Source organism: Lates calcarifer, linkage group LG8, assembly GCF_001640805.2.
Source record: "Lates calcarifer isolate ASB-BC8 linkage group LG8, TLL_Latcal_v3, whole genome shotgun sequence".
Taxonomy (NCBI): Eukaryota; Metazoa; Chordata; class Actinopteri; family Centropomidae; genus Lates; species Lates calcarifer.
This window is the reverse complement of record NC_066840.1, coordinates 8689651-8715673: the sequence shown is the minus strand read 5'-3', so window position 1 is coordinate 8715673 and position 26023 is coordinate 8689651. Positions and strand designations below refer to the sequence as shown.

At 43.8% G+C, this 26023-nt stretch overlaps 1 protein-coding gene across 2 annotated transcripts in view; it reads right to left on the bottom strand.

Moving 5' to 3' along the window:
- Positions 1–881: 881 nt before the first annotated feature.
- The window catches only part of nlgn3a (neuroligin 3a), a 115725-nt gene continuing 90583 nt past the window's right edge, over positions 882–26023 (bottom strand). For both annotated transcript variants that reach the window (XM_018675646.2, XM_018675647.2), the window contains 2 exons: positions 12449–13238; positions 882–2924 (listed from right to left, as the gene is read on the bottom strand). In XM_018675646.2, the coding sequence (XP_018531162.1) occupies positions 2069–2924; positions 12449–13238 (1646 nt within the window). In that variant the 3' untranslated portion in view covers positions 882–2068. The remainder of the gene's footprint in view (positions 2925–12448; positions 13239–26023) is intronic.

Below are 26023 nucleotides of genomic sequence, written 5' to 3'. Positions count from 1 at the left end.
TACAGTAAAATCTGGAGTTATGCACGATAGGCCCCAAGCTGTTAGCCTGTTTTTCTCAAAGGTTTCAGTGAGAGAAAAGGAGAGAGGGAGGAGGAGGAGGAGATAGGAGGTAAAGAGGAAGTCCTGGGGGGAGACTTGCACTTGCTGCAAGAAAATTTCTTTTTTAACTCATTCAAAATGGAAATAATGAAAAGTCATAAAAGGGAGAAAAAGAACTTTGATCGAGAGAGGGGAAAAAAAAGTTTAGTGAAACTTTATATTCTTCATTTTTTTACAGTTTTAATTTGGCACATGGCACAATCAGCATGTATGCATCTGGTATACATAAATAAATATTAAATATTTTATACATAAATATACATATAGAGCTCTTACAAAGACACCTAGAGCTGTCTTGGCTTGGGATGTTTCAAATGACAACAACAATACATAGAAATTATTTGTGTTGGTGCTTTTCAGTCTGAACAGTGTTTTAAATGTTTTGTAAGTGGGAGTGATATCTCCATAGAAGCCCTATACATATATGTATGTATGCCCATATTTATATATATATTCAAAGAAATACAAGTGTGCACTGATGTAGGTTTATTCAGTGCAAACAGGCCACTGTCTGCTCTCGAAGAGGAACTCTTACAAAGTCAATGGAATCATGTCAGTTAGTTCGGTTGAATCTTTAGCTATTTTTTTTCTCTTACACGTAAAATAATAGATTTATTCTGTAATCTTTAAGCAAAATTAGACATATATAACTTTGAAAATAACAAAAGTGCTATTTCGCAAAGACAGACACCCAGAGACGCAGCAGAAACACTACTGGTGGTGAACCAAAATCAACAACATGAGAAAATACTCAGCCCCCACGACCCCACCCCCACCACCCCCCACCCCCCCAAAACCACATTATACAACCTACAAACAAAAAAAACAGGTGCACGGACACACACACACTCTCTCTCTCTCTCTCTCTCTCCCCCCCATATTCACACGCTTTCTCACACACATACACGCTCGCTCGCTCGCTCGCTCACTACTCTCGCATTTGCAAGTTCCGACAATGTGTCTCTTCCTTTATCTCAGCCTCTTAACCGCACTTGCACGCAAGGAATGAAAAATCATTTTCACATGCACACAAACACACAGGTGCTCTAAGCAGCATGTGTACGTGCACACTTTGTGGAGATAATATCAGATAGCTTAACAGATAAATTGGCTGTAAAAGATGCACTTTTTTTCTTAACAAAACAATCACAGTAACATAGTATTTATCTCTGCCTTCTCATCTCCTGGCAAGAGCTGTCCCAGACAAATCATTTCTATACGGAAAAAAAAGAAAACAAAAGTGTGTGTGGCTGTTGTTGTGTTGGTACGCAACAGAAGGGGAAAAAAAAAATGAGTTGCCCAAAATGGGTTTAAAATCTCTACATCTGCATATCCTCTAGGTTCCCATCCTGGATTCAGTCTCTCATCTTTGAGTCTCATCTGCTTGTAACACACTCCTCTTGGAATAGTCTCAGGGAATAGAAATAATGACAAAAAAGAACAAGCTTTGTAAGGCATTGAAACGTAAAACAAAACAAAGAAGCAATTAAAAACATTTTGCGAATATTGACGTAGAGGCCATTGTTCTAGATGTGTCTCCTGCAGGAGGAAGGGATGGGAAATAAAAAGCACTTTTCTTTGTTTTTGTTATGAATTCAAGAAAAAAAGTGTTGATATCTCCTCAGTCTGCTTAAAAAGGCTTTTAAAATGATTATTTTAGAAAAGAACACTGCAGAAAGACCCACTCCCCTGATCAGGAGAAGGGAAGCAGTTTGATTTTGGCAGCTCTGCACAACTTGACATCCATAGAGAGCTCTCAGCAACTCTCCTCGTAGTAAAAGTCTTGTTAAATCTCTTCACGTTTTAATCCGACTCCTGCCCTTCCCCTCCCCTCCCCCTCGCAGCCCTCCCTCTCCCTGTGATATTTATAAAACACAATCCTCTCCTCCGTTCGTTCATCCTCCTGCTCGTCCTCCTCCTCCTCCACCACCCCTCCCGCCTGCGCCGGCTGCCCCTGGCCTCCTTAAAGCTATACGCGGGTGGTTGAGTGAGAGTGTGGCAGACCGGTGGAGTTGAAACCTGTTGTGAAGGTATTGTAAGGGTGCAGGTTGGGCATGCCCACCAGGGAATTGGGGATCATGGTGATGGTGTTGGGGGTCATGAGGGGGATGTCGTCCGGAGAGCGCCGGAGAGTAAGCGTGTAGTCGGGCAGGGAGGCCAAGCGGAGTGCCCCCTCGTTGCTGTTCCCCGCCTCGCACTCATGGTGCGTCTGGTTCATCTGCAGCGACATGATCTCCTCCTCGGGCGCGTGGTGGCCAATGTCGTTGGAGGTGGTCTGGCGCTGCGGGCTGGGCTGCCCATGGCCGGAGTCCTGCCGCCGCTTGTCCTTGCGGTAGTAGAGGGCTGCGAAAGCCAGCACATTGAGAAAGAGCAGCGAAGCTCCGACAGCGATGGTAACGCTGAGCTCTGTGGAATAATCCCGCGGATTCTCCACCACCAGCGGCCCCGTCTCCTCGTCGTCACTCCAGTCTTTGTCCTCGCTGTTGTAGGCCGGCGACATGGGAGGCCGCTTGGTGTTGAACGGCCAGGAGGTCTTCCCGTTGGGCCTCTTGGTGGACAGGGTGTTCTGCGTGGTCTCTGGCGGGGGCACTTTGGTGGTGGTGGAGGTGTAGTGGAACATGTCGTGGAGGTTGTACAGGTGGGGCACTAGGTGTTTCCAGAAGGCCACTTTGGTGGCACGGTAATGGTCGCGCACACGTGGCTTCAGGCCAATATGCAGGTACAACTGGTCCTGGGGGTTGTACTTGGACCAGGCCACCTCTTCAAAGCGGTTGGCCTTGGTGTGGATGAACTTGGTGTCTTGGGGTACCGGCTTGTTTGGATCCCTGTGGACAGAGAAGATCCAGACACGATAGTGTTAAATTAGATTTTGAGACTACATTTAATTATTCATGCTCTGATATTCACACGGGAATAGGAAGCACATAAAAACACTAAAAAAGAAAACATAACTGTATCAGTCACAGATTATATTTTGGCGTCAAAGGCGTTCTGCCACTAGTAGAGAATTTATTGATCTTATTTGGTGAAACTCAAAACAGCAACAGACTGCAGTTAAAAATTGATTCAAGTGCGGTATGTATCACACTTTGTGTAACCGCATCAACTGGCACTGATTTCTCCTATTTAATCATTTTCCTAATACCATTCATACTTATTTTTATCTCAACCACAAGAGCCCAGTGTGGCAGGAACCAGTCCCTTGCCCTTCTCAGCCACCTCTCTGTGGGCATAATGTGCCTGGCTAATGTGCCCCCCCCCCCCCCCCCACACACACACACACAAACACCTCCACACACACACTCTCTTTCTCCTCTCTACCCAGATGTTGTTCTTATTTCAGCCCACCCACAAAAACCAGGGCAGAGGCTTTTAAAGTAAACACATATGAATAAGTCAGCAGGCTTTAGGGCTCGCGTCAGGAGGCATCTTGTTGTTGATAATCCAGCACTGGTGGAGCCCCTCTGCTAATTGCTCAGGGAAGGCAGCACAGTGTGCATTGGCATCCAGTGTACTGATGTAAAGTGGACCATATTAATCAAGACACTAAAAGGGAACTGCAGAGCTGCGTGCTTATGTGTGTGTATTTGGATATAAGGATGTTTGTGTGTATGAGACTGAAAGTGAGAGACAAAGGGGATGTGTGAGAGTGTGTGAGACTGAGTAAGAGTGTGAGAGAGATGGGAGGGGGAGAGAGAGAGAGAAAGAGGGAGAGAGAGAGATTTTTCTGGATGCAGTACCTCTTTTGGCCTACAGAGTTCACTGTTCCACTTTTCAGCTTTCGACACTTTGCTTCAGCACTGGATGGCCAACCATTTCAATTACAGTGAAGCTATTGATTTATTGAATGAATTAACATATAGCAATTTCCCGCAATCACACAAGTCCTTGTAGCCATGTTACTGTACAATTCCAGGAGTGGGAGTTGTGCGTCCCTTGGTATTGCTTTTGGTACTGATGAAAGGACTTTCAGTGGAAGAACCTGAAGAATAGTGCTGCAGCCTTGAAAACACAATAACTGATGTTGGGAGAAGAGAAGTTAACACTGTGTTGTTGCAAGGAGGCAAGGATCTGCGCGACATTTCTCTAAATGTCATGAAATATCCCTTCGCGGGTCTGATTGCAATGTCAGTGGGAAGCAAAGTTCAAATTTAGTCAGGGATTTAGGGATATGGCGGCTCCAGTGTTTTTTTGGCGCGTGCTGAAAAACCCCCAAACATGGCCAAGAGAATTAAAAGCCATGCCAGAAGAATTCACCCTCCATCCTCTCTCCTGTTCGTTTCTCTGCTGTCAATTTTTCTTTTTCAGGTCAGTGCTTCTGGGAGAGGTGAGAGAGGGAGAGGGAGAGAGAGAGAGAGAGAGAGAGAAAGAGAGAGAGCGAGCAAGAGAGCGGTAAAGCAAATTGAGATGGCTGGAGCTGAATCCCTGGACCTGGGCCGGTGTCAGCAGAGCAGCCCGTAAATAACCTCTTTTATTAGGCCCGTAATGATCCCCAATGAATATTGACAGCCAGACTATGATGACTTTGTAGCTGAATATCAGTAATTAAGTTTCAAAGGAGCGGGTGGTGGAGGTAAGGTCATATTGATCTCCCTGTGTGCAACATGCCAGAGAACAGGACGTCAATGAAGCAGCCTGAGACGTGGTTGTCTGCAGTCTCCGTGCTTCATGAATTCTCACAGCACTCCTGTGCGTGCCGTCACACACACGTGCAAGCAAATTTTCTCCCCCCTCTCTCACACACATATTCAGTATACTGTACATACACGCACATGATGTGATGATGGAGGTAGAGCCATCTCTGTTGATGGGAATACCGGGCATTTCCACTGGAAATGCTCTCTGTTCAGGAAGGTCAGTTTGCTGAATTGTGATGGTGAAAACATTGAAAAGGTACTTGGATAGATCTTACAAAACAATCAGTATATGCAGGGGAGCTAGGGAGCGATGGTGCAGAGGAGTTAGAAAAGCTCTTTGGTGGCTGGCTGGCTGGTTCAGTGCAAGTGAAGATGAATAATTTAGGGAACACAAAGAAATCAATGTGGCATCTTTAGTTAATTTGATTTGCCGCATTAGAGAACAACTGGCTGCCTTATCTAATTACACACACATATGCTTGGGTAATTGTTGCAAAGTCAATAGTAAACAGGCTACATTCCTTTGAACAATTTCTACCACTGCTGCTCAACTTTGGGCTGCTTGCTGGCTTTGAAGTCCTGCCCTGAGCTGTGAGTCAGAGCAGTAGAGTCAGAGGGAGTGATCTGAGCTCGGTTCCTGCCTCTCATTGTGGTGAGGGCTACTAGGTTACCCTGCTCTATTTGTACTGAGGCTTCCTGGATACTGTGTGATGCAATGTAGTCACATCTACTTTATAATATTTCCTGAGAGCAGTGCTGCTGTGTTTTTTCTACACTGTAAAATAGTGCTTTTTTTTTTTTTTTGCCAAAATTTCTGCAGGTGGCAATCTATCTCAGTTCTGCGTGGAAATCACAGGTGGTTCACTGTAGAACACCTGTACAACATAATCAAATACAACAGTCCTGTAATGAATGCTGCCAGAGCGAAGCTGATGATATGCATGTTTATGAGACTGAATATGACAACAAAATAAAATGGAAACCGAAATCGGAAGAAAACTATAGCAAAGTATGCAGTCTATCTTTGCAGTCACAGTCAATCCATTGCCCCATATCCATACTGCATAGGACTTTAAGCTGCTTTTTAATATACAGTGTGTTCACATTAGAAAAATGACAAAACGATAACGACCGATTTCTGAGCTATTGATGTACACTATGGATGGATGGTGATTAGACAGCTCCAGAAAGATACTGGAAAACAAACAAACAAAAAAAAGTATTAAATGGGCAGTGGGAACATTTTGATGTCTCTTTGTGAAGTTTGAGTGGCAGTGACATTGCAAAGTTGCAAAGTGATTGACAACAATATCATGGCTGCTGTAAAATGTATTAGTATACTGATGTTTTTGTATATTAGTTGCTGAAGCAGTATATTACAATGATTAGTATTCATTATGTACTGTATAGAATTAGTATGTAGCATGGATTTAGAGCTCAGTCTCAGCCTTACACACAAAAAATTATAAGCTTCCCAAAATAATACTGTGTTCACCCTTTGTAGGCAATAAATAAATAAGTAAACTTTCAAGCTGTTCTACCTTTACCATCCACAATGTCTTAATCTGTATGGTGAGCTCCATGAGTGTGTGAACAGAGATATTTTGTTTTGCCTCTGTGCTCTTATTAGTTTGTGTGTGAAACAATTTAATGACTATAAAGTCAGCTGAGACTAGTCCCAGTCGAATACTCAAAGATACAGACAAAGAAAATAGAATTAAATAGGCAGGAAGAGAAACTTGACGATAAGATATATAACAGTCTGCTGATCTTGATGGACCAAATACCATTAGAAGTTGCTGCAAAGTAAAGAATTTTCATTAGAGATAAAAAAATGTAAAAAAAAAAAAAAAAGAGAACGCTTACTGAACATTACATTATCTTGACCTGTCAGAAAACTTCTGGGAAGCTGAAATGAGGGGGGTGGGAATGAGAACAACAACAACAAAAAAAGTCTGCACTGTTTTGCCCGATCATTTGATGTGCCTGAATAGCCGTATATTAAAGCTGACACTCTGTGCTCGAACCTCATGCTCATCCTATCATTTCACATTCAAATATTATAACAGTCTGGTGATAAAATGTATTGAACAGTACCACGTTGTCCAAACACTTGCCCGAGCACGCTGTATATGTTCAGCTCTATAGAAAACGCCTCGTCGTGACTTGTATAAACGGCTCTGGCATATAATGTGATGTTTGTGGTCCTGTTGGGCTCTCAGAGCTCCCCTGCATTAGCTGATAGCCTGCCTCCTGTCAGGCCTCCCTCTTAATCCGGATGGTCATTGGAGCTGTGGCTGGACTCCCAGGCAGAGGAGAGGGATTATTACACCCATAAAAGCAGGCGTTTTAATGGCCTTTCAGATTTCCTCTGATGTGTTCATATGGCTGTGGTACTATAAACCATCGCCTTCATCTCCTCCTCAGTCAGCTCCCCTGACCACCCCCCTCCCCTCATGATGACCCGCTGACCCACGCTAACCTTGGTCTGCCATGCGTGTTTAAGTGCTCCCAAGTGTTTGTATCTGTGATTGACTGGGAGTTTGTGTGTGTATGTGTGTTTGTGTATGTGAGGCATCATGGTGTAATGACCTCTGGGGCCACGCAAGTGCAGCACTTGAACATAAGACATGTCACATTTCACAAAGCCGGACATGCCGCCATGAAAAAAAGCGGCTTCTGTGTTAAACAGCTCTACTATAAGACACCCTGTCTCTTAACAGACACGACTCTCAGCTCTACTTATGCATGTGGCGGAACAGGGACTTAGCTCATTAGCTATTCCAAGCCTATCTGCGAGCACTGATGTAAAAGGTAGATAAGGGGGAAGAATGAATATCATTTCTTTCTTTTTTTCATTTCCCATGTACCTCCTTCCCCTTTTCATCCTGATGTAATTTGAAGCGCTTGAATGATCATAGACCTAGCCATCACCAAATCTGAAAAGACACGTTTCGGTGCCCTAAGGCAGATGACAAGAATCTATTTTCACTACACTCAAGGTCTCTGAATTCTCAGCTGAGTATAGTTTCTCAATATAAAACAAGGAACACGTACTAATTCAGTGACACCAATGCTCATTTTGCTAAGCTGCCAAAATATGGAAAGTCGTTTTTTTTTTTATTTTAAGTTATTGTCACTGTTGTGTAACAAATTCATCCCCTGGAGTTGTTTATCTACATTGCAGGTAACACAAAGTAAGCAGTTAATTGTAATTTTCACTCCAACAGAAGGTTCCCAGCGCCCTTTTCCGTGCGTTCTGTGTAAATTTTTAATAAATACACTCAATCTAATTCTGTTTGTAGACTTTGTCTTGGCACAGTGTAGGGGGGCAACTTCAGCACTGAGTGGGCAAATTATCAGGCTGTGCTCTTTTACCCTTCATGTGGTTGCATGCTGGGGCAGAGGGCTGAGTGATGCGTGGTTCATATTTAATGGCAGCCTTCGGTTCAGCAGGCTAAATGATGCAGGGCGAGGCGCTGTGACTTTGGGGCGTGCAGAAGTGTTGGAGGACACAGCTCTCAGACCACTCCTTATTATGGACACTATTGATTTGTTTGATTAGATGAGTGGCAGCAAACCAAACACCTCCCCCCTCTTCTGACACATTCCCTACATTCCCTTTCCCTCTCTTTCAACTAACAACAGCTTTCTATCCCTTCTAAATTGCAATTTTTGATCACTCAATGTTAATATTACTGGTATTTATCCCAGTTTTAATCAGACAACCACTTACTTATGGATGCACACATGCAGATCTACTTCTTCTCCACCTTCTCCCCCGCTGTCCTCCTCATTACATTCAGCACACAGCATGGACACCGATCAATGGCATCCAGGCCCCTTAACAAGCCACACCACTTCCTTACCTTCTCTAATGCAAATCAGGATATTGGCTACAAATCTCCTATCAAGTGAGTGCCTATTTAATGGAGTAGGTAGGTGGCTGTTTGGGGCTGTGCTGTTCCACAAGCATTCACAGGCTCCTGGTACAGGTTGAGTTGGCCCTAACGAAGGAAGCTAAAGGGAATGGGGGATAATCCAGTGAGAGGACAAGGAAGGGGGATCAGGGATGAGTGATGTAACCTCTAGACAGCTGGGGTAAAAAAAAAAAAAAAAAATCCCTGAAGCAGTGCGTGAATGAGGTCAGATGGGAGAGACGGTTGATGTATACTTGTCGTTAACTCCACAGAGGAGGGTTGTTCGATTGACAAGCGGTAGGAAAACACACAAAAAAAAATCAACCAGCAGGGTTGTAAATCAAAGCGTTGGCTGTTAAACTTCACTATAGACTCATTGTAGTTAACTTCTATCTACATTTGTTTGGTTGACAGCCGTTGTCACTAAAGACAAAGCAATCAATACTGCATATTTTAGCTCATGTTGTGAATGTAATACATGAGTCGACTTTCTTTTTTTGTGTAGAATAATGAGAGAGAGAGAGAGGAGGATGGAAGAGCAGTGGAGGAGAATGAGGAAGAAAATTCAGCACATGACAGCGCTCTGCTCTTTAACTACCAAGCAAGGCCCTGCACAGCATGTGGCTCAGCATGGCTCACACACAGAACAGGGGAAATGAGCACCAGCCAGCAGGGAAAAAAAACAAGAAGCGAGGAGATGGACCAACATATTTATAGCACTAATGATATATAATGATTGATCTAGGTCTTGATTGATCTGGGCTTTCTCTGAAGTGCTCTGCCAGTGTTTTTGTGTATAGTCGTGTTGCTGTGCCTACATGCCTGTTTTTTTTTTTTTTTTTTTTTTTTTTTGAAGGTGTGGAAGTCATGATATGTGGACTTGCAGTAAAAGTTTTGAAGAAACTGTGCAGAAGAAGTTGTTGTGGCAATAAAGCGCGGGCCAATTTTTGCCTGTCAATAGTAAAACAAATGTTGCAGCCAGAAAAATAACTCTGAGCTGAGTAAATCCCCGGCTTCTGAAACATCCCTAACTCTCAGGAAAGAACAGCCTCATAGTGTAAACACACACTCTCACAATCGCACTCACACACACATGCGCACACACGCAGTAAGAAGATTTGACAGCGTGCACTCTCTGTATGCTTTTATGCTTCACTGACACTGATGGAGAAAAAAAAAAAGGCGCATGGGCAGGGATTTGCCCTGTAAAGATGACACATGAGAGCCAGGGACAGAAAGAGCTTTTGGGGGGGATGCTGCTATGATACACACTGTTGACATGCAGCCCAAGTGTTTCAACATCATGTCACACATGTTTCTACAACCGATTAAGAGACGGGGGCAGGAAGTGCAATCTGGGTCAGTTCGTTACGAACATCTGGAGGGGGAGCGAGAGCTGCTTTACAAATATAGGGAAGATGGCTGTTGGACAGGCCACGAAGGCAAAGGGAATTCAACTGGGTCTTAATTAAAAGGATGTCCTCTAGAGCCAGACAGGGTTGGGTGGTGTTAGAGGAGAGATCTATATCCCCTAGTGTGGTATGAATGAGGAGGCTGAACTTCAGAATCTATGGGAAATAGCTCACATCCTCATCCCCCCCTGAAAAGAGTTTGTGGTAGATTCCTTTACTTGGGTTGGAGTAAAATTGCCCTTTGGATCAGCACACTGAGTTTTCTATTATCCAGGGATCTAATCCCAGGCTCTTTACCATCTGAGTGCCTAATTGTGGTCTGCCTGTAATCCCTTGTCTGGAGTTAAGCCAAGGTGACACACTATAGGGTGGATACCACCCGTAACATGGCCAACACAGATATAGAACCAGTTTACCCTCCCACTGCTCTGCTTCAAATCTCGATCAATCAGTGGTGTGCAAATCTACAAAACTGACATGGGGTCAACAGTAAAGTGCAATTTGTCGTTTCGACTTCTGCTGCTTTTTCAAGGGTGAAGGCCAGGTTAGGGTCACAGCAAACTCACTGCCCATAGCACTGTGTTGAATCTGAGTGGCTGAGATAAGATGGGAAGGCTGTCATCGTCCATCAGAATTAATTTCACTGACATGGCAAGATCCAAGTTCAGAGTGATTCAGTACATAAGCACTGTGCATTGTTACCTTTAGGCCTCAAACTTTTCTCATTAAAGTTAAACACATCCTCTCTTCTTAACAGCAGATAATATTCTTGGAAGGACAAGTAATAAATTCCATCTGTATCTACAAATTTCAGCTTTGTATGTGTTGACACAAGATGGCTGCCAGGCAGGGGAGACAGCTGTTTAGTCCGAGCATCACTGATGGACCTCATTGCTTTCCTTGAGGAGCCAAAACAGCTGACATCAGTCCATCTGCACTAGTCTGCCATTAGCAGTTGAAGGATCTAACAGAGGCGATGGCCCCGGGGCTCATCCTATCAGCCAGACAACTGGATGTAAATGCCACCTGATTGCACAGCAGATGATATAGAGACAGATAAAAAACAGAACAAGATTTCAGACTGCATCCCATTCAGGATGGGATCAATACCTCTGGTAACGGGGATTGTCAAATTAAATTTTAGTTGTTAAAAATGATTACTAGTAGTCATACAAAATGGGCAGGCTTTGTGATGGGTGGGGGTGAAATTGAGCATAGTGGGGAGTGGGAGTCACCCAGGGCACGAGTGATCGACTGGGTCCAGGCTGAGGGAATCGATACCGCCGAGGGCAAGAGTTTGATATGCCTCCCTGATAAGTCTCTGTGTCTTTTGGGCCTCGGTATAATAGAGCATAGATAGTATTTCCAGCCTAACATGCACACACAAATACACACATACACACAGAAGTATACAGAAAGGCAGAGAGCCATGCACACATACTCAACCCAAACAGTCAGCCAAGCACAAATAGCACAACGCACATTCTGGAGGAACATTTAATCTTCCTCAGATTCAATATGTCTCAGGTTTTCAGACTGAGACCCAGGAAGTCCAGGCAAAAAACACCTCTGAAAAAATGTCCTTTCTGTCCCTTACTATCTATTGTAGAGCTTCCTTTTTCCTGCAGCTTCTATTCTGTGGCACAGGAGTTCTTTTATTAGAGCTGAGATAGGATGTCTCTATGTTTCTCCCTAATAATAACTTAACAAGTTTGTAATTGTGTGATCACTGGTTTTACTAATGTGAAAGTCCTGTTGCTTAACTCATTTAAAAGGTTGTTGTGTGATATGTGTGAGTATCTTGTACTGCCACTATCATTAGACCCCTGATACAAACACTGTCTGATTTAACTTGGGATCAGGGATGGTCATTGTTGAGTTTACGCTCTGATCTACGTAGTGGAAAGGTTAAAGTACTCTGTAGATTGAGCTAACTGTAGCAAACCAAAGGAAAATCACAATAACCCTATAACAACTATGTGTAACAGCCATCACTGCGGCCAGTCATCCCTCCCCCTCAGCTGGAGTAAGCAAGCGGCACCATTGCCCCGAATAACTCAACAGGTCGACCTCATGTCAAGGTAACACTGGATATCAGGCGAAACAACCCCACAGCACCGACACTTTAAACAAACAGCTTCAATACTGTTTAATGTTAACTGCAGCGTGGTCAGAATAAAACAACTCTGTATGCCATTTATTTTCAAGTGCTTCCTTATATTTGATATGTGTTTTTGAAGCAACTAGCTACTTGTCCAGTAATCTTGTAATCTCATCAAAATTAAGAAAGGAGTACTGATAAAAAAATACCAATCAGTACTGGTATTGATAAAATCCTAATGATGCTCATTTTCAATTGGTCAACAGTCATTTTACTCACCCAGTCTTGGCAAAGTTGGTCCAGTAGGTCATCACCACAGCACTAAGCATGACATCGTTCTTTGAAAAGTTACAGGGGAAAAGGTCAGTGGGACCAATCATAGGAATTCCAAAAACATAGGGCACCTCGTCCCCGTGGGCGGCGTCTGACCAGGCAGGCTTCATCAGGCTCTGGCAGTGGTGATAGAAGGCGTAGAAGTAAGTGGGCGAGCCATAGCGAGCGTGGAGATCAGCTGTCACCACCGACGGCTCTACCCACTGGTGATCGGTGAACAGAGCCACCAGCGTCTTGCGCCTGGTCTCTGGATTGTCTCTGTCTGCCCAGTCTGTGTACATGAACTTGATGGTCTCCCTCAGGGTATCCTTGCCCTCTGGGTACCCGTACAGACTGTCCACAAAGTCTGAGACAGAGAAATCAAAGTCATTCCCAGACACGCCGTCCTCTGAATCCACCACGTTCTCCACAAACCGCAGCCCTTCGCCCTGGTTGACCCCCAGCATGATGTCGTAGTTGAGGAACTCGCCCTGCTCCATCAGGATCTCGGGGTCATCGGGGATCACATCACCGTCGATTACGGGTCCAAAGGCCACATGGTACCTCGCTGGTTGTATGTCCTGTTCCACCAGCTCCCTGGAGCTCTTCTTCCTCAGACAGTCCACCATGTCTAAGGTGTCCAGGACATTACAGCCAACCTTCTCCGCCAGGAGACGCGTATACTTGACCGGCTGGTAGTTCACTGCCCAGCTGGAGAGAGCTGACCCGCTCTGAATGATGGCTCTGTGGAACAGACCTGCACAAGGACACAGGAAGAAGAGACGGGATGATGTTTAGTGTGTCGGTACATTACGGAGGATAATTCAGTTATGTGCAATACTACATGATAGTTGTTAATTTCGTTGCTGCCATGATCAAAAGGAGGCTGTCAACTACTCAGTTGATAAGAATAACAAAGGCCAGACAGAACAAGTCCTTGTTGCCACACAGAACAATAATGGAATCATGGCTGTGATAATGAATGTGCAGATGGCCTGGTCTCACAGACAGCTCGCAGACAGAGGAGGGAATCAGCACTCTGTCTGTCATCTACCCTTCTTCCATCTATCTCTATACGCTCACTCTGTAATAGTCCCTGTATGTTTGTCTAAAGCAGATGCTGCCAGTGTGGCATCAAAACAGGCAAACCAGACTATGCCATACCAAACATGAATTTCCTTTCCTTACATGAAATGTGAGTCCAATTTAAGTGCTCTTGAATATATGAACCCCATGCCCATGGCCTCTTCCTGTTAATGTACTTTGCAAGGTATCTGAAATTGGATGAACCTCAAACACTGCAATTATAGACACAGATGCTCCTTTTTGCAGTCATTACGTACACACACAGAGTACCTCTGCATCAGTTATGCCTTGTGCAAGTTAAAAGTCTCTTTTTTTTTTTTTACCTGAAAGATCACTAAATTCTACAGGAGTCTGTGGGTGGATTGCTATAAATAAAACTAGACTCCTACTCCCTACATTTGCAGAAGGAATGGAGTTGCACATATTCACCCGGCAATACAATGCAGCATGGTGGCACACAATGAAAGAAGACCAAACCGTACAGAACACCATAGTCTCCTGCTTGTGATACACAGAAATAGAAATGTGTTGCACTAAAAGTCAAGAGACCATCTGAATCTACATATAGGAGGGGTTGCAGTGATGGTGGGGGTTCAGAAACCAAGGCGAGCAAATCTACAGTCTCATGGGGTGCTCTTACAAATTAAATTACATTTCAGTTGCAGTGCAGTATGAAGGAAATCTAAAATGACTTTTCACCACAAGGAACAGATCCCAAATAACAAACATCATTTCCTCAAGAATAATTGAATTGCGTCCCCCTTTTGGGGGGGAAAAAAAAAGTGAAGGTGACATGACATCCTCTCTGTCTCGGCAGAGCTCCCTGGCCATCTCTGTGTTGACAGCACCACTCATCTGCCCACCTGATATGGTTTTTTGAATTCACAAGTGCTGTTATACCCATCTCAAAGAAAATCAGAGGCAAAGCTTATACCACTTGACCATGCTGTTTTATTGCTCATGGCACTATCACTGCCAGAGTCAAGGGATTCCACTGAACTCGTGATATTGGAAACCACGGCAGATGAACTGCTCCCGAAATGGCACGCATTAAAAAAAAAAAAAAGAAGTCATTAGACGACTCTACAGCACATTGAAGCCACAAAGACCAGCAGAAAAACTCACAGGCACGCAGTCTCAGTTTGTGATATTTCAGCGTCAGTGTGGGTGGCTGTGTTGAAGCCTTTGTGTTTATGAGGTAAACAGCAGACTTAAGTGCCAGATATATCACTTTGGTAGTCTTAATCAGAGTCGGCGGGGGGCTTATTTCTTCTTGGCGAAGATGAAGTGTTTATTTACAGAGCTATTTACATTTATTTGTTCGCAAGTAGTAAGTAGAATTAATGTGTCTGGGTGAGTGAACTGTGAAATGTTTCTGTGGTGAGTGTGTTTACTAGTATAAGCCACAATTTGTGTGTTTGAACAATTATTTTTGGGTCTGAAAGCAGCTGTTGACAGTGAAGATTTCAATACATGTCTGAGTTGTTTAAATTCAGCCTCAGTGCGAGAAATCCCGTTTGTTTTTCTGTGTTTCTGCATCATGTGTCTCACTCTACATGCTTCCTGCGGCCTTGCCCTGACACTGCCCTCCAGAGCTGTCCTGTGGTTGTGCATCTCTGCAGGACGGCGGCCTATGCCGTGTCCCAGGGAGCGGAAGCAGATGTCGAGGGTTTCAACCACTTGAAAGCATTAGAGGGGCAGCCGCAAGATGAAAGATGGCCGCTCTGAGGCAGAGAGTTTGGAGGGGGTGGGGGTGCTTAATCCTGCCATCCCTCCCCTCTCCTTCTCCTCCTCTCCCCTCCCTTCCCCTCCCCTCACTCTTTAGTGGTATTGCCTCTCGTCACATCTCAACTCAGATTGCGCTGTGCAAACACAACCAGTCATGGTGCAGGGAGTCTTTCCTGAATCCCAATGCTGCCAGCCATGCCACAGCCACTCTCTGAACGTCTTTGATCAGAAGTTGCTGTAGGAAAACGTTTGCCAGCAGAGCATTTCCTGTGATTGCCGAGGCGATTTGACAGACCTACGTATATCAAATCCGTTTGTCGTAATTGAGGAGAGCGGCTTGAATGCAAGTAGGCTTGGTCCCGTGTCTGTCTGTACCTACGCTCCCACAGAAGAGCCAGGTTGACACTACTGGATTTATCTCCCGTTTTCGTTGATGAAAGGGAGGAAGAGTGACTGAGGCTTTACTATTGTTCGTCAAGAAACATATAAATCCAGCTCACATGAGCTGTCATCGTACCGATAAATATGTATTAGAGCTGTGTGTGATGAGCCCCACTGTGGTAGGAAGCTCACTGGGGAAGGTCAGAGAGAGAGGAGAGAAGAGCACAGGCTCTATCACCCACTGAGGGAATCCACTAATTATCCACATTGGGAGGTGTATGTGTGCGTCTGTGAGCGCACATGTATTTGTGTTGACTTTGATTGATAAGCTGCGGCAAAGATGAATGGACCGACAGACGACAAGGCATCGTCATGATGTGGGTTAACCATTTGTGACATTGTTTTGTCTTCGCTACCTACTCTGACATCTACGTAGTTAACAGTTCCTCACTCAATATCCAGATGAATTAAAGAGAAAGAGCATGATGCAACACTATCACCATGTGTGTCACATTCATATCTAGCATGTTTTAACTTTGTAAAAGCAACAGATAGCCCTATCATTATCTGCCTGTGTTTGACATGCGAGAACCCGACACCAAAACTGTGAGCAGATCCATCAAAGCATAGCGTTGCTGGCAGATTGAGGTCACGCTGAATTATGACTGGAGCTCCGAGGTAATCACTCATTGGGCCCCTGCTAAAATGCTGTCGCGTCGCTCTGCAGCCGCCTCTGCGCTGCTGTTTGCCGACCTCGACCGCGCTGCCCCCTCACTAGACACCTGTTAAATGGGCATGCGGTTCAGACCCTGGATTGGTGGAGCGGCTTGTGGAGATAATTCACCGTTGATGGGGGGAGGAAAAAAAAGGAAAAAAGCTTGACCTTGAGGGTATGATGACGACCGCACAGGTTAGAGAGCCACACACTCACCCACAGGCTCAAACAAGCACACATAAGTTTAGGCCATGTTGTGACAACTGCAATAGGGATGAACTGCTGATATTAACGTGCCAATGCTGCTTCACTGGAGAGAGAGAGAGAGAGAGAGAGGGTACCATGACGTGGCTGTGCTTTGAATCTCTGCTGATGTATTACGTGGCAAATACGGGCATGTGTGAGTGTTCAGTCCGTGTTAATGGACAAGGATGTTGTGTTGGTGATGATGCCAGTAAGCGCCATAAATGACTGTACTTTGTAATCTGGAACAGCTGGCAAAAATCACTGAAGCATCAGCGGAGAGTTTTATCAGTCTGGCCCTGAGATATATGTGACTGTAAAATGTATCCTGCAAAACCACTACAACCTTAACAATGTCATCCAAATTAAACAAAAAAAAAAAGAAAAAAAAAGGAAGCTTAATGAAGATGACATCAATGAGACATCTATCAGATGACCTTGAAAGTTTGGATTGGCAGAGTCTCATTTTATAGGTCAGCAATTCATTTTCTTAACAATATTTCACATGGCTTTAAGAGGTAATGGGGTGAAAATATGTAAAGCAGCAAAATCTTATCTAAATTCTTCTCATACGCATAAAAGCCATCATAAGAGAGAAGTAACGTGGCCACAGGGACATGTCTTTTTCTCTCTTTTTTCATCTCCCACAACTACTAGATCTTGTACTTGCTTCTCCCTCGCCTTCAATGTTTCCTCTGCTGTTTTTCCGTCTCTCTCTCTCTTTCTCTCACTCTCCCTGTCTCTCTTTCTCAGAGGGACCATGCTGAGTCCCTCCCTGCTGATTATTAGACATAAGCCTGCATTCAGCGGAGCCTGAATCCTCTGAGCCATCTTACCTCCACCATCTCTTCACTGTAAGCAAATCTCCATAGACCCGTGGACTATGCAGAGCCCCCTCTGCTGCAAACATTTCTCTCCAGTCTACAATCAAACTAGGCTAGCACTCAGTTGGACACACTCAATAAATGTTGCGCTGCCTCTCTTGCTGCATTTCACTCAGGCTCTCTTATTTTCTTCCTCTCTCAGTGCTGCCTTTTGTTCTTAACACTCATCTATTTCCACAAAGTGTTACTGTTTTTCTAAATGATAAAGATGTATGACATAGTTTGTTCCCATCTGGAATATTTAATGCCAGCTGGGGGACGAATACTTATAACATTTGCCTAATTGTACATCCTTGGCCACTTGGCAGTCATATAACACAGGGTTAAAGCTGCTGTCTCCATGGCTACAGCCTACAGTACCACAGGCTGCATCCACTTAAACACAAGTGCCTCTGGTCTGATCATGCATTAGTCCATGGATAATTTCACAGTGGTCTGGCCCTGAAACAACACCTACATTGTTTTTCTGTTCCATTAAAATATCTGTCCAACATCGAACTTGTCAACTTCAAAATGATCACGGCTGATGGAATAAGGAAAAGGGCAAGCCATTGATTCTGTGACAGTAGTAGTGTCACAGAATACATGTCCTGGATTCCCTCAGGCTACAGGATAATACTGTAAGTTAAAGCATAAAAGCATCCAGTCAGTATGCGAATGTGCGCGTGTGTGTGTGTGAGCATTAATCCAAGTAAAAGCGTTATGAGTAGTATTTGTTTGCTTAAATATTAAAAATGAAACATGACATAAAACAACCCATATAAGACTTTCTACTTATGATTCATTGCATGCTCGATTTGTTTTCTTGCTCCTTTATGGCTGCAACTATTCTTGTTACCTGGCTTCACTTTTCCTCTAAACCAGATTTACTCTGGACTGATTTTGTAACAGATGATCCAACAGGATAGCTGCCAAAAAAAAAAAAAAAAAAAAAAAACAACAAAAAAATGCATCTTCTTCCCAGAAACCAACTGCTTTGTTTTGCATGGATCAGAATACAAAAGTGCACTGTGTCCTAATTCCTACAAAACTTTAGTCTTACATCCCAGGAGGCGTTGTAGCAATATTTTAGTGAAGAGCAGTGGGCTTTGAAAACAGGAGGACTGCCCTGCTCATGTTTCATCGTGTCCATATAGAGGCAGTGTCTGAAGGGCCAGTGTTTTCATCTATCAATGTGAGACATGCTTCATGCCAGCCCTATATAATGTTGTTTGAAGCTGTTGGTCTTCTGCTCTAGCCTCTGTAGACACTGCCTGCTTGCCTGCAGGCTGTGGCTTAGGCCAGATAAAGAGTTTGATCCATGAGGGTGAATGGAGGGAAGAGAGAGGGAATGGGAAAGCAGAACAGTGGAGACACAGAAGAAAGGGGAAAAAAAAGACAAAAAAGGATGGGAGAGAGACAAGAGGAAGGCTGAGGAAAGATGAAGGTATGAGTAAAGGAGAGGATAGGAAATGGAAATAGCAGGAGGCAGAAGGGGAGAAAGCCAGAGGAGGAGAGGAGGATAAAAATGACCCCATTGACAGGCTGTACCCGGGTTCCAGGATCGATGTGCATCTGAGCCCGGCAAGTGTGATATCTCCTACTAATCACGACGTGACATCCTCCGGTCAATACCACACACTCCAGGCCTCATCATCACGCACACGATGGCCTCCCTCTGTCTGCACGCACAGCACAACGGGGCCACTGCTCCTCCTTGAAGTCATCAATCTGGCTGCTAATCACAGGCATGCACACCACACCTGAGTCAAACAGTATTTGTGGACTAAAATCTCTGAATTTATTTTAGCCCCAGGATTTGGGCGTGGGTGGGGTTTACTACATCGGGACATTTCAGATTAGTTGTCATTTGTAGTAAAGCAGATTAAACTGAAATTTCAAATACTTCACTGTGATTGTCTAAAGTTTTTGGTGCTTCTGTGTTGTATTGTCCAATACTGCAAATTGGATCTGGCACTCTTAGCAGGATAACGCTATGTGATCCAGTTATGTTGCCCACAGACAGCAGCACAAGCATAAATAGGCATGCACCCACTCACACTAAAAACCATCTTATGACACTTAAGTGAAGGCTAGGGCAGCTTTTAAGTACTTTGCCATTGCTAGAAATGTGTATGGATGAGTGTTTGATGGATGCAACAACCACAAGGTGAAAGTAGTATATTTCTGTAGCTGACATTTAGCAACTGAAAAAGTCATGCTTTTATGTTCTGAAATTCTACAAAAGAAATACAATTCATACAATATCTATAATTAGAGACATATATTCATACAAATGTTCCAAGTCACCAAACTCTTAATTGCACAAACTTGTTGTGAATGGCTCCTTTCAGACTGATAAATCCCACATTTTTAAGAAGATGTGCACGTTCGTGAGATTTGATTATTAGCATTATCAACACCCCTAAAATTGCTATATATCAAATGTAGCAGAGCCAGTAGTTGTATTAGAGGACACAAAGCAATTAGAAAAAAGTGTCCCTGTCAACGATTGGAGCAGCACAGCACAGTGACAGAAATAAAGATGGAATTGTTTAGGTATCTTTAAGTAAAATGCTAAAGAATGTCTTTCTGAAGCAAAGTGGTCCATGACTAATATGCAAGACCATCAACGGAGCGACAACTGGCATATCAGGCTAAAGAATATTACAGCCTACAGTAGATGATGATACTGGACAGCAATCTGCATAAAGACCCTAAGGCAGCAAGAGGAGTGAGTGGATTTTCAAAAAAACTACTGAAATGTAGAAGCTGCTGTGACAAAATATGCCAGTAAAAATATTAAAATCTAAAAAATTATCTATGTAAATTGGCAAGCCATGATGATGATTATTATATGGCAAACAGAATATTAACTTTGCATTAAAGGGGCAATTTGTACGTTTTCTCTGCTGCTGAATGCGGTGTCTTGCCGGGAGTGGATAATGGTAATGATTGCTTGCCAAGAGCCTCAGCCATTGTTGGGTTAAGAATACAAGAGGTTAGAATACGCCGTCTGAACAGCGCTACTTCTTCAGGGCAGTCTGGACAGTACGATGAAGTGTTATCGGAAAGTGATGAGACAGGCCAGTCAGACCGTGAACTGGTTAGTATGCTAAATTCAGTAGAAGAAAAGAAGTGATAAAACAAGAAGCAAAACACTGCTGTTGCTCTGGAGAGAGTTTTTGGCAAGTAAAGGAATGAAGTTTGATGCTGAACTTGCTACATTTCTTCTAGACTTGTAAGTAAACAGCTGTTAATGCTAACCTTGGCTATGTAGCAATAGCAAAACTTACAAATTCCTCCTTTAAGTTTCTTGTAAGAATTTTTAATTGAATCAATGTCATATTTAACTCCAGATTAATTCACATAAAACCACTGTATTTTTAAATAAATGTACTTTCCCCCTCTGAAGAGGAGTGGTCTGTCCGTTCGTAAATTTAAAAAGAAAATTGGTGAATGCCACAAATGATCTTAAAATGCTCACACATGCCTCGTAAGAACAAATTTGTTTGTACAACTGGGCCCATTGTTATCAAGGAAAATTTGTATTGAAGATAGGAAAATTTCAACAAAGGAAGGAAGAAATCGCAACAATTTTCAGTGCCCTTTACTGCACTTACTATTCATTCAGCTGTTTCCTGTATTTTTTGGGACATTATCTGTGTCTGTCTTATGACTACACATTTGTGCATGCGCACACACTGAATTGATTTGTGTCCTACTCTCCCCTCGCAGCCTTTCTGCCAAACCAAGAGAAACCGAGAGCCTGCACGGTGATTTTTTTCCATTTGCACTCATGCATGTGTCACTAATGCCACAGCCTCTGAAAAGCAGAGAATGCTATCTCCATGTCCTTCTATTGCTAGCTCTCTTTGTGCTCTGGCATTCGAGGCAGAATTCACCCAGCTCACCCCACGCTGCTGCAGTGCCTAGATTGGCCTGATAGCTGTGTACGCACAACAACAACACGCGCTGTCAGCGAGCCTTGACTAGGCGTCGATGTGGAAATGGGAAGAATAATGAGTTATTACAGGGTTATCTGTGTGTATCTCCATGTCATGACTGTGTAAGCGGCTCTGCTAATCTTATTAGATGAGACAAGTTGTTAAAGATGTTTTCTGATTTCCTCTCTCTTCTCCTACTGCGTCCACAAATAGATTTCAGATCAGTGTGCTGAGAGGAAATGATTAGTGCCTTTAGCTCCCACAGAAACTGGTTTTCATGGGAGAACTGTGCTGCTGTGTAGTAACAGTGAAAAACATCTGACTCCTGTTGTTTCTAAATATATGCACCATGTTTTATACCCCATCTGCATTGTATAGCAGCCCCAAAGCCTGATTCTTTTTTATATATGCAGCCAGCAGTGACAGCCAGAGACGAAGAGCGCACTGACTTCAAAGCTCCATAAGTACAAATCAGATGTAAAATACGTCTAGCATGGGAGGGTCAAAGACATAAGTCACACACAAATATGACAATTCAGCCATGAAATGTGGAAGGATGGGAAGCTTCTATTCTTGGCGACATCTTGCCTGTGACAGCCAGATGGGATGGCTGAAACTCATTTTTGGGCCAAGGAAAGCCACGGAGAGGGCGCAGTTGCATTTGTGACAGACAAATTATCGCAAGGGGTGTACACCCCCCTGAGGGGAATCGGAGGGATTCAGAGCAAAGAAGAAAAGAAAGAGTGACAGAGGGAAAGAGAGAGAGAGAGAGAGAGAGAGAGCCCAGTCTAAGTGCCTAAGTCTTGCAGAAACAAATTAGCTGTGAGCTGTAGGGGTATGGGAGGTGAAACTGAGATGGATACGCGCATCCCGGCTAAAAGCGGGAGGTGGGTGGAAGCTTACTGCTTACCCTAGCCCTTTTCACAGTCCTCCAGTATAGCAGATCACTAGCTTACGAACCTTTGAGTCTGGTTCAGCAAAGGATAAGTTCCCGATTACATCTGATTGTAGCTCACACACAAAGGCAAACAATGTGCATGATGTTCAAGCACACACAGAGCAATAAACATGTTGGCTTAGCTGCACATGTGCATTCTCTAAATATCAACTGTTTCTCCAGGGATGTCCAATCCTACTCTGGCGTACACGTGTACACAGAAAATGCCTACAGGCATCGTGTAATAATATATCTACAGTATACTATACAACCCACCTACATAAATGCTACCAGCGTGCATGCACACACACATACACACACTCATATAATTCAGGAAGCTCATTAGGCACCACACACAGAGCACCTAGTAGGCAGCAACCTTTTTTCTCTGACCAAGAACATCAACAACTCTTTTAATCTAAACCACCATTAATTAACCAGAATCAGAGGAGATGTTAGGAAAAAAAAATACTCCCCTTGATGCGCTGTAATTCCTGTGCCCCACTTGAAATTATAGTGCTCTTCCTATTAGAAATACTCCCCCTATTACCGATGCCTTTTAGGGTCAGTGGTCGCACCAGCAGCAGCGTCTGAGCTGATTAACTATTGTACTAGGCATGAACGTGCCAGGCCTGGGCGCGGGCTCCGACAGTGTAAACATATTCTTCTAGCTGTGCCTATGTCACTCTGTGTGTTCCTCTCTCACAGCGGCTGACACCACTGTTCCCTGCTCTGCCCATTTTGCCAGTAGCCCTGCAGCCAGAAGCCACACAAGCTCGGTCTAATTCAAGGCGGCACACCATGCAAACAGCAGACAAAAATAGGATGGATATGCATTGCCCTTGCCTCGCCCTCATTCTTGGGCACACATTAAAGATTGAGAGCGAAACTCGGGTCTGGGATGGGACGGTGCTATGAGCGTGATCCCAGCACCTGACTATGGAATTACCTGAGGCTGCTGTGTTTGTGCATTTACTGGGTGTGTGTGCATGTGTGCTTCTATATATATATATGTGTGTGTGTGTGTGCATGAGTGGCCTGTATGCTGTGTGCTGAGAGAAATGCAATGGAGAGGTAGCAGCACTGTCACAGCAGCCCATCCCTGGAGAGCACTATGTCTGCCTTCCCTGCCTCATGCTTCATACTGTAAACTCCCATTGAGTCAATTACTGTGGCAGAGTCTTTAGCCACCACGGCCACTTACTGTAAGTGGACGTTGAGACAATTGGGTTATGACATGTCCTGCTTTAAAAAAAGCCTTGGACAAGTTCCATTGGCAGCAGCGGCTCCCTGAATATCTACTCGAACAAATCAAGTCAACTGGAAATCCCAACAATTAAGAGCTATTTGTGCAGCCTGTCTGAACTCAGCATTCGCCCACTGAGCATCGATCTGCTGCAAAACTAATCTAAATCAATCCATTCAAATGTTTTTATTTTGATTAGGAAATACACTGAGTTGCTGAGATGTTGACTTTAGTAATAGAGATTAAAAATGTGGTGACCAAAGGGTTCATCAATCTGAGATCCTTCATTTCTGCCTTCACTGAACAAAAGCGTGCTGACTACACATTTATCTGCACTACAAACTAGAAAATACATCTTAGCAAGACAAACAGACAGACATATGGATGAACTAAGCTGCCGACATCTATTCTCATTGTGTCACAGACAGAGAGGGGAGGGAGGGAAGAAAAGGGGGAGGTCACTGGAGGATAAGAGAGGAGGGGTAAGAAAAGCGAAGACTCTTAAAATTCCTCTGTGGGTGCTATTTTCCCTGAAGAGTATTCAAGGCAGGCAAAGGCTCTCTGCATAGGAAAATGCCACTCCGCATGCTAGCTGTGACTTTGCATTCATTGTGAGGAAGACAGAAGCATCTCAATGCACTGGGTGACTCATGCAACCATTTCATCTCCGACGTGCCCTGTTCTTGAGCTCAATACAAGGGCTCTGAAATGATTTCAGTGTGATCTGGTTGAATTACATTTCTAAACATCAAGATATTTCTATATGGGTTAGAAAAACATTAATCACTATAGCTGAAGGAAACTATTTTCTGTTTGATGTATATTTGTCAGATGCATTTAACAATGATTTGAATATCTACCAAGTTTAAGACAATAAGAAAGTCTCATTAATTGTGTTATTATATTTTTTTAGTAGGTGTTTAATCATTTTCATGTGAATTTAAGCCCATGCGGTGGACAAACGACTCCATTCTGAGCTAGTCCGCGGCTAAGAAGCTTCGATAGCTTTCGGAACAGTTTGCTCAAAGCATTTTCATTTAACTGTATTTTGCGCAGCTCTGCCACCCTTTCTATAGGGTCATATTGGCTTATGATGCTCTGCAACTGTGAGTAAATATAAGCCTGTGTATTAGATTTGGGGGCCTGAGATGAAATCTAATTTCTTTGAGCACAGTGAGAGAGATTGCTTGCTGATACACATCCACACATCGAAGTCCACATCTGGCAGGCCCTATCAAATATACATGAACCTCAGGAGATCATGATATGGCTGCAGTCACCATTATTTCTTCGAGTCCACAACACATTTTCGTTCCTTGTAAGGTGTTTGATGCAGACGCTGACATTTACTTTGATATTTACTCGCTTTGCGTTGATAAACACGTTGAGACGTCCATCTTTTGAATTAGCGATTGCCAACGCCTTGGTTACCGTCCAATCTCATGAGGGTACCATTTAAGAACTGAATATTGTAATGAAGGCAATAAAGCATGGAGATGACTTGGCTGATATTGAGAAGTGACAGTTAATTTCAGTCATTGGTGTAGCCAGCTGATAACAGATTGATAGTGTCACAAACTGTAATGGACAAGTAATTAATATCTATTGCGCAGTCTCCATTTGGAACATTAATGCATCATATTGAATTTCAGATGAAACAAAAAAAATGGAGTGACAGAAAACATCTCAATGTCTGGCGCCGTGTCAACCTCATTTCAGACTGGGTCGGTCTAATAACAAGGACTATATACATTCCCCTTCCACTGCAGCTCTCCAGCCAGTTTTCAATTTTGGCAGGACAGAATACAGTGTATTTTTACCTCCAGTCTCTCCTGTCAAGCTCTGAAAAGGCCAAATGGGTAGTGGTGGACAGTTTCTTCACCACCTCAATACCCAAAATTGTGTTGGCTGCTTACAGTGGAGTGGTGGTGCAGGGAGTAAAACGCAGAGTGACAGGCCGAGGTCTCGGCACAAGGGCAGAGAGCTGTGAGCTGAGCTATGGTGAGGAACAGTGCGTCCCCGCCCTGGCAGCCTCATTCACTATTTATTTGTGTGTGTGTGTGTGTGTGTGTGTGTGTGTGAGAGAGAGAAAGAGAGAGAATACTGCCCGTACTCGCCATCATCATTCTATTTGCTTATGTTGTGCAGGTCCTTGTGTGTACACGCGCGCTTGCATTCTGGTGAACTTTTCGTGCTGCTTGTGGAGCTGTGTGACCGCCTCACCGCGGTAAGAAAGGCATTCAATAGTTGCCTTTCTGCCTCAGTGGTCACACTTCAGATTATCAGTCTTTTACATTCAAACCAAGCTGTAGGCAGTGCAGGAGAGAATATAAAAAAGGAAAAAATAATATTACGGTAGTGTGAGAGAGTGCACAGTTTCCTTTCTCATGTTTTTG